Source organism: Ammodytes marinus (assembly GCF_949987685.1).
Source record: "Ammodytes marinus genome assembly, chromosome: 14".
Classification (NCBI taxonomy): Eukaryota; Metazoa; Chordata; class Actinopteri; order Uranoscopiformes; family Ammodytidae; genus Ammodytes; species Ammodytes marinus.
The window spans coordinates 5,112,175-5,122,174 of NC_137218.1; the positions used below are offsets into that span (position 1 = coordinate 5,112,175).

Here is a 10,000-nt window from a genome sequence, read left to right on the forward strand (position 1 = left end):
CGAATCTTGTGGCCAGATTTAGGATGGTTAAAAATACCCGGATGTCTACTAGATACGGCCAAGATGTTTAGTGTTGAAAACCGTATCCTATTTGGGCGATTCTGACCCACAATACAGTGCCGTCACATCGTTTGTATGAAAACAAACAGGGATGCAACGGATATAAAAGCAAGAGACAAGATCAAGGCGCCATGTTATGATGAAATAAATAAGTAAAAGTATGCCACCAATACTCTGTTGTTCTTTCTTATGATGTATCTTCCCCTCTCTCTCTCTCTCTCTCTCTCTCTCTCTCTGTCTCTCTCTCTGTCTCTCCCTCTCTCTCCCTCTCTTTCTCTCTCTCTCTCTCTCTCCCCCCCTCTTTCTCTCTCTCCCCCCCTCTCTCCCTCTCTCTGTTAAAGGCCAGCCAGGGAGACATTGGACACGCTGTTGGATTGTTGACGACAGAGACGCCAGAGGTTCAGGATCCTGGAGAAATGCAGGAACCAGGGACCACTACAGAAGCCTGGGAGGGTCAGAAAGGTACAATGGAGTCTACAATAATCATCCACGACAATGTTGACATAATTTACAAGTACTTCAGTTTAAAGTATATACAGCTCTGGAAGAAATTAAGAGACCAGTCTGGATTTTTCTTCAATTGTCATCTCTACATTACTTAATGAAAATGATCAAAAAAGAAGAAAAAAAGGAGAAAATAAAATGCTTTCTCAAAAAATGTATTGGAATTTGGTAGAAATGTTGTCAGTAGGTTATATTATAAAACCAAAATGTTCATTCTACTCAAACATATGCCTCTACATAGTAAAACGAGAGACACTGAACATTTGTAGTATTCTCTTATTTTTTTCCAGAGGTGTATATATATATTTTTTTTCTTCTTCAGGAATTCCTAAAGATGAACTGCAGGCCGCCATAGAACTCAGCCTGCAGGAGTCTCAACATGCCAACGAAGAGGAGAGAGAGTTTCATAGGTTGGTTGGGATTTATGGTAGTTTTGAAAGAAGTTAGCCTGCTATCGGTGTATGAATGTGTGTGTGATTGATGGTAACATGGGAATGGGAACAGGTCTCCCATGAAAAAGAGTCTCTTATCTCAATGGGAAATACCTGTATAAATAAAGGTTAAAAAAAAAATAATAAAAAAAAAAAATTAATAAGTGTTAATCCAGTTCTTTCAGTGCTTTTTAAATGTGTATTGTGTCATTGTGCGTGTGTGTGTCAGGGCCTTGGAGGCGAGTGTGGAGGAGAACGCAGCCCGGATGAAGAGGAAGAGGAGTGAAGCCCAGAGTGAGATGAGCAGCCCGGCCGACTGGCTGCGTCATGACGACTGGCCCGTCGGGATCCGCAACATAGGAAACACCTGCTGGTTCAGCGCTGTCATACAGGTGAGTGTGAACCAATTAACTTTTATTTTTTTTTATTTTTTTTTTAAGATTACTTTTTGGCATTTTCAAGCTTTTTTAATCGATATTACAGAACCCGCGACCACTGCAACCAAAGCCTGAGCCAATATGGTACGCGCTCTATCCAATACGCCACCATAGCGCCCTGAGAAGAACCAATTAACTTCTAATTGGTGACATCAATGACATAGGGATCTGTTGACGGATGAGAACATGGGATAATTTATTTTTTATTTAATTTTTTTTCTCTGTTTCTTTGTTGTTGTTGTGGTTTTGTTTTTGTATTAAGGATGAAATATATTTTGGAGGTCAAAGGTCACTGAGACCTGACATATTGTGTGGTCTCAGTGAACTTGTACCATATTGTAGCTTCTTAGGAGCTTTACCTTCTTTAAGCGGAATGGTTCTTTTAGCTAACTTCCTGTCAGTTACTGCAGTTAGCAGTCCCCTCGCTCGTCCCTACGTCACCACATTAATGCACTGCGGTCTTCAAGCAGCGAGTTATCTAGCATCATCTCAGATCCATAAGTGTGATAAAAACATGATAAAAACCATCAAAACAGACATCGGGAAGGATTTTTACCTGCTCCGCCATTGTAGGCGCATACACATTCACCCATCTGTCGCTCTGGCGTGCACCGGCAGTGAGACCATGAGTGAGACGGGTTTCGGTTTGTAGCGTTCTCTCTTGTGATTGGATATTAATTTCGGGTTTATTAGCCGATTACTTGCAGAGCAGCTGACTGAGAAATCGGCTTTATGAAACGCGCACATTATGAAAGCGATCACTGTATGAATAAAGAGCGATTTAACACTTATATTAACACAAATAAACCGCTTACTTCACCTTTAAAGCATTAAAGCATCCACCACACAACTGTATATTTGGCTTATATATACATAGACCTGCTATTTAAAAGGGCTCCTATAAAAGCAAATTATATCACTGGTTGTACCAATGCATGTAGGCTATAACACCTTTAAAACACTATTAAAATTCAAATAACAAGGTTCATAACACAGCTGTGAACTCCTAACATATGTTCAGCTAAGCTCCTTCCAACCGCCCACCTGTTTAACAGTGTCTCACAACCTTTAATGCTAAAAGTTAAAAATAGCTAAAAATCTCTCTCTCTCTCCCTTCCCCTCTCTCTCTCTCTCTGTCCCTCTCTCTCTCCCTCTCCCTCTCCCTCTCTCTCTCTCTGTCCCTCTCTCTCTCTATCTCTCCCTCTCTGTCTACCTCTCTCTCTCTGTCTTTCTCCCTCCCTCTCTCTCTATCTCTCTCTCTCTCTCCCTCTTTCTCTCTCTGTCCCTCTCTCTCTCTCTCTCTCTCTCACACACACATTTATATATATAAACACAGTTTCCCTTCCAAGATTTTCTAACTTTAGTTTGTCCGAGATGTGTTGCACCTTGAAATAAGTCAGCAAATGTTGTTTTATGTCTTCAAAGGTGGAGTCAGTGATTCTGGAGAACGCTTGCGTCAAAGTCACTTTTTGGTCAAAATCCGTGAATATCTCCTCATGATCCACTACCTGTGTGTGCGCTGAAAAGAATATACACATAATACACAGCCTAGGCTCTGTAAACTGGTATGTTGCTAGCTATGTATGCTGTTTATTAACAAGATTCAGATTTATTTTCAACACACACACAGTACTTACAGGTGGCGGATCATGAGGAGATATTCACTGATTTTGGCAAAAAGTGATTTTTCACAACAAGCGTTCTCCAGAATCACTGACTCCACCTTGAAACAATCTTTATCGCATAGTGTTTGATCAATTCCAACTTTAAAAATCACCTTTTCTAAGCGACTCTAATCTCATCCGAACAGTTATTTAAAAACACATCAGGAAGTGAACAGAGAGGGTGTGGATGCACATCTCCTAAACGAGAGCATACAGTGTTTCTCTGCGCTCGCTGTTGATTCTATTATAAGTCCATTGCCGGCTGTATTTAGTCGGGACTATCAGGTGCTTATGCTGAAACTCGAGCCCTCATTCAGATTCAGGGGCGAAGGGGGATAATTAAATAGCAAATGATGTGCGGTCCAACTTCCTCTGGGCCCTGTGTGTGTGTGTGTGTGTGTGTGTGTGTGTGTGTGTGTGTGTGTGTGATTGTGTGACTGTGATATGGTTCTACATCGATTTAGAAGTCAAAAAGAAGTTGTTATGAAAATCCCACCTCCAAAAGTAATTTAAAGGTGGAGTCAGTGATTCTGGAGAACGCTTGTTGTCAAAATCACTTTTGGTCAAAGTCAGTGAATATCTCCTCATGATGCGCTACCTGTCTGTACTGTGTGTGTGCGCTGAATAAAATCTGGTGTTAATACATTGACAGCATAGGCTCTGTAAACTGGCATGTAAACAAAGAGTATTTCAACAAAGGGGGTCCACAGTAGCTAGCAACATATCAGTTAACAGAGCCTAGGCTGTGTATTAACACCCGAATGTTTTTCAGCACACACACACACACACACACACACACACACACACACACACACACACACACACACACACACACACACACACACACACACACACACACACACACACACACAGTGTCATCAGTAAAGATCACCGGTCAAATCATTAATAAAGATGCTAATTATGATAATATCCCAGTTAAACATTAAAATAATGGTTGACACTAAAAAGGTAACTATAAAAAAATCCAAGTTTAGCTACTAACTAAAGGCTAACTAAAACTGCAAAAAAAAAAAAAAAAATGACAACATGCAAGTGTCAGTAAAAACTCAATATGCTAAGTAAACAGACTTAGCATATTAATGTGTATGAAATGGATCTGAGCACTACTGCCGCACGTCCGCCACCCAACCTCTTCTCATGTAAACACAGCTGTTATAAACATGTTTTTAAAAGCTCTGCACTTTATAATATATCCTGGCTGCTGAATGCAACTTTAAGGTACAACAACAACTTTAGTGTTATCGTAATAGAATATGGGGACAGATTGAGTTCTTCTTAATCTGTTTACTGGTGTGTATTTGTTGTTGATGAAACCTGTATGGAAAAGTGAGGGGGGGAGTGGTTAGAAGTTGTACTCTATCTATCTATCTATCTATCTATCTATCTATCTATCTATCTATCTATCTATCTATCTATCTATCTATCTATCTATCTATCTATCTATCTATCTATCTATCTATCTATCTATCTATCTATCTATCTATCTATCTATCTATCTATCTATCTATCTATCTATCTATCTATCTATGTAAACACTGAAAATGCTTTAAAGGTGTAGTCAGTGATTCTGGAGAATGCTTATTGTCAAAATCACTTTTTGTCAAAATCAGTGAATATCTCCTCATGATCTGCTACCTGTAAGTACTGTGTGTGTGCTGAAAAATGTGGTGTTAATATACAACCAAGTATGTAAACAAAGGGGCCAACCATAGCTAGCCTATAGCATCATGCCTGTTCACAGAACCTAGGCTGTGTATTAACACTGGATTTTATTTTCCAGCATACACACAGTACGTACAGGCAGGGCCGCCCATAAGGGGTAGAAAGTGGGAAGGCTTTCTAGGGCCTAGCCCCTTGGGGGGCCCATGGTCTTTGGAAGCCAAGAACCTAACTAAGCTAAACTTTATTTTTAGATATTTATGTCAATATCTAATCAAAGTTGGGTGTTTACACAGAGCCGCGGCTCCGCTTACGGCCATTTAAAAAGCAGTAGAAAAGCAGAAATGTTCAAAATGTTTCAGATTGAGCACAGCGGAGTGTAACTGTTTCAAACATAATTCATCCTATAAACCCTTTGTGTGCCAAATGGTGACAAGATTGGGTTTTGATATTAAACAGTTTTGGCTGGATTATATTTCCTGAGTCGTTCCTGCTCACGGAAAACACATGTACCTGCTACTTGTGTCTGGGTGTCGTTGTGAAAAGTATTGGACCCCATGAAAAAACAGGTTGGGTTCCTTTTGTAGTTCTTCTACATTCTTATAAAGAGGACAGGCTAGTTACTCTGTAATTTTCCGAGTCTACAAACAGGTTTACATTTTCTCTCCCCATAATGTAAATTTTTGTGAAAAAGAGTTTCCCTTTGGGGACTATAACTTCTAAAGGCTTTGACATAAGTCTTCAGGTTGACACGGCCAGCCAGGTCTGACCAGTTTTTCACAAACCTGGCCAATTGACCAACCAGACGGGTCCTACCACAATGAAGCTGACGAGCAGCATCATCCTGTTTTAATTATTGCCGTAACCACCAAGGTCCTGCTTTCTGTATTGTTTCTAAAAATAAAAATAGACATAAAAAGTCCTTAATGCAAAGAAAGACACAAGGCACAAAGAAGTTAGAAATAGTTGAAGGAACAGATTTTGAGTTCAAAGATTAAGAACTTTTTTGTAATGATTTCAGTAATGTTTTCACTGTCATTGCTGTTGCAGTGATGAGAGCAGAATGAACTAAGCCTAAATGTTGCAACTAAACATAGGCCAACTTGATAGTTCTGAGGGTATGGTTTGGTTATTCATGTAGAGAACCGCCTTTTTTATTTTTGTGTGAAGAATTTGTTGTTGATGTTGATTTTTAAGTGTTATTTATTTCAACAATACGACCAAAAGATTTCAAATGATTTAATGTCATGTGCGGAAACACAGAAAAGTGCAACATTTGGTGCAGTCAATTAGCGTAAATGTATCTTATACCAGAAGCTAGTAGCATAGAAACGTGCAAATTGTGAAAAAACTGTTTGTTTTAGTGAATACTAAAGAAGAACAATGTCTCTGTGTGAACTGATTATTGTGTAGAGATCTGTTGATCTGTTAAACAAGTGTGTGAGTGTAAGGGAATCAAAGTAAATTGGTAGGTATGCTGAGCTAAGTCAGAAATGTGCTACTATTTTAAAATAATAATGAGCCCTTGCTCCCCCAACTGTCCCTGCAAGTCCCTGGTTGATAAGATGGTTATGGTTGTCTCTACAAATACATGTTTGTGTTTATTGAGGGATGAGCGCACTCACACACATTGACACGAGTAAAGCATAGGTAAGGGGGGCCCATTGTCTGGATGTTTTCAGGGTCCCAGCCATTTGTGTGGGCAGGCCTGCGTACAGGTAGCGGATTGTGAGGAGATATTCACTGATTTTGACAAAAAGTGATTTTGACAGCAAGTGTTCTCCAGAATCACTGACTCCAAGATTAAATGTTTATGTGTGTACAACATACTGCCCAATTTTCCTTAATAAAATATTATAACAACAAAATATAAGTCAAAATAAATGGTTTAAATTCTACAGTACAGACTAGTGTTGTTTGAATAAAAATGCACAAATGCTGCTCAAATATTAACCTTTAACTGTTTGTTTATTGTGCTATAGTGTAGTGTTGATACAGATGTGTGTAGATGTAACTGAGTCCAACTCTTTTATAATCAAAATAAAACTAATTATTTTCATATCAGATTAAGACTATAAGTGACCAAACGATTCAGTTGTCGGCTCATATTTCCGCTGCTGTACTTTGTGGTGTAAATTACAGTAAAACCAAGATAAGAGTCCAAAGAGACCAAATTGAATTTCCTTGTGAAGTGGAAATTGTTATCAATATTTTCATAAGTGCTCCGAAGCGCCAGACACACTCCTATACACACACACACACACGGACACACACACACATGCACGCACGCACGCACGCACACACACACACACACACACACACACCACATACAGTTTATGGCACATACGAGAAACTGACGTGGTGTTAATGCAGGGTTTCTCAACGGGGGCGGTACCGCCCCCTGGGGGGCGTTCGTACAACCTAGGGGGGCGCTGGGACCAGGCTGGGACACAAGCTTTTTTTTTTTTTTTTTTTTATAATTTTTTTTTTTTTTTTTTTTTTTTTTATAATTTTTTTTTTTTTTTTTTTTTTTTTAATAAATATATTTTAAACTTTCTTAAAAATCTTATAAATCTTTTGACTGCAAAAATAGGTTACCTGAAATAAACAGCCTATTTTAACTTTTCATGTTTCTAACCCCTCGACCTCTTTTTAACTATTCTCTCTTTTTAACTATTCTCTCCAATGTTCTGCGGTCTGCTGACTGTCACAGCCATACAGCCTTAGAAAAGAGAAGGCTCTGCAGACAGCCAATCAGAGGTCTTTGAGTCAGAACAACCAGCCAATCAAAGCCTTAGCGGCAGAGGAATCAGCCAATCACAGACTAGTATAATGACGTTTACTGATATTGCTAATGCTAATGCTAGCGCAGCGAGATTCAAACTTAAACCTGCAGTGTGTAGAATTTTGGGTTTTATTTCCTAGCAGATTTTGTAGAAAGTAATTATAATATCCATAAGTACATTTAATTTAGTGCATAATAGCTGAAAAACATTTTTTGAATTATTATTTTTTTCCTTAGAAAGGGTCTCATATATGTCCATATTTCTGCATATCTTGGACCAAGGCCTAGTGCCGCCATCTTGAAAGTGTCATAGTTGGAATGTCATCAGGTGCATTGTTTAAAATTTAGAATTGTTCTTGTCCTTGAAGGCCACTGTAGCTTCTGTTATTATTCTAAAGGGGTGGGGTTACCCAGGGAGCGTTGCATTCAAGAACTTTCTAGAACTTTCTTGATGATGTCATATTACACACTGCACCTTTAAACTAACTATTGTCTCTGAGGTGGAGAAAACACAGAGTAATCAGCCAAAGCATGGAGTTAACTAACACACAAGCAGAACCATGTTAAAGACACAACCCTCATATGTTGGAGAGGGACGATATACTAAACGCCGTGCACCGCGAGAGGCTCACTGAAGCCCTGTACAAACCCTGGCAACACGCACCGTCTCCATCCTACTCTGCACTGTAAACTGAAAGCTAAACTATCAGGTGAGGGAGGGGCCGATCGCACGGCTGGATGATAGGTTTGCTGCATTTAAAAGCCTTCACGTCTTCACGTGCGGTACAATGATAGTTTAACTAGGATTATTTTGTTTTAATGATAAAGGAAAGCAATGTTTGTTGTTATCATGTAGTCGCAATGTGTTAACTCCTCCTGTCGATCATTCACTGTGTTAGTTTCCGGTATTGTGCCGTAAAAATAAAAGCCCCCCGCGATATTTATTTTCTTTTCTCTCCTTTCCCTATCTATTTTTTTACTCAGTAACGCAGGTGATATAAAATGTAGCGAAGTACAATACTTCACAATAAACATACTCAAAGTAAAAGTATAGGTTTTAAAAATCACTTAAAAAATTACAAGTACACGAAAAAACTACTCAATTACAGGAACGCGAGTAAATGTAATTCGCTACTTTACACCCCTGATTGCAACCAATGCTGATAGTGTTTTTTCTTTTTATGCAACCAGCCACCTGACAGTGGGTTAAATCTGCCTATCATAGAACAGGCTCATATTGGGATTTTTTTTAAATAATTCTTATAAGAAACCAAAACAGCACAGAAAATATGTTTTATTGTTGATAGAGGATGTAGCCAAAACATATTCTTAATTGTGTGTGTGTGTGTGTGTGTGTGTGTGTTTATGGTTTTTTTTGGGGGGGGGGGGGGGGCGCTAGAGTATCTCGGTAAGGTTAGGGGGGCGTTTGCTCAAAAAAGGTTGAGAACCACTGTGTTAATGCATTTAGGTTTAAGTGTCCCATAACGAAGTGAGTGGCAGCCTCTGTGTGCTCGAGTATTATGAAGATAAAATAAAAACATATCAAATCCTCCCTGATGTCCTTTGTTATAAAATATATATTTGAATTTTATAATATTAATGCTTGGAGATTACAAATTGTTGCATTGAATATGGTGCCAAACACATTTACACACTTGTATCAAATAATGTGAATTCAAAATGTGCACATCTGCAGATAAGTATGTCAAATTGTACAATGGGAGTTGCTTACAGTATGGAGAATATTTTTCTCACGACTGATTTGTATTTCTTGGATATTTTTCTACTACAAATACAAGTCAGTTTTACGGATACACACATGGGACTATTTTCTACAACTACAAATGGTAAATGGACTCCACTTACATAGCGCTTTTCCCTGGTTTTTCACAGACTCAAAGCGCTTTACATTGTTTTGTACACATTCACCCAATCACACACACACATTCATACACCGAAAGCGGCAGCTACCACGCAGGATGCAAGCTATAACCATCGGGAACAATTTAGGGTTCAGTGTCTCTTTGCCCAGGGACACTTGGACATGTGGTGGGGAGACGGGGGATCGAACCACCGACCCTGTAACCCAGTGGACGACCGCCCTACCCACTTTCTGCAGCTACAAATGAGTTATGCACCAAGTTAACCACCATATAACAGTCCTTGTTCTGTGTGTCTTGTTTGCAGTCTCTGTTCCACCTGCCTGTGTTCAGGAAACTTGTTCTAAACTACCATCTGTCAGAGCGCGTGCTGGAGAAGTGCAAGAGCAATGCAGTGAGTAACACACAACCAGCAATGTTTCACATAAAGGACACAATCAAACTACCCAATACTGTATATAATATAAAATGATTGTATTTGGTTTTGCTACATATTTGTAATGGCAAATATTTAACAAAGTACATTTGTTTATACACAAATACACACACACACACACAC

At 39.1% G+C, this 10,000-nt stretch overlaps 1 protein-coding gene across 1 annotated transcript in view; it reads left to right on the forward strand.

Moving 5' to 3' along the window:
• Positions 1 to 10,000, forward strand: part of usp28 (ubiquitin specific peptidase 28) — a gene marked incomplete at both ends in the record, with an annotated part of 32,333 nt that overhangs the window by 4,590 nt on the left and 17,743 nt on the right. The window contains 4 exons of the mRNA XM_080041601.1: positions 402 to 522; positions 887 to 974; positions 1,225 to 1,387; positions 9,749 to 9,835. Of these exons, the coding sequence (XP_079897727.1) occupies positions 402 to 522; positions 887 to 974; positions 1,225 to 1,387; positions 9,749 to 9,835 (459 nt within the window). The remainder of the gene's footprint in view (positions 1 to 401; positions 523 to 886; positions 975 to 1,224; positions 1,388 to 9,748; positions 9,836 to 10,000) is intronic.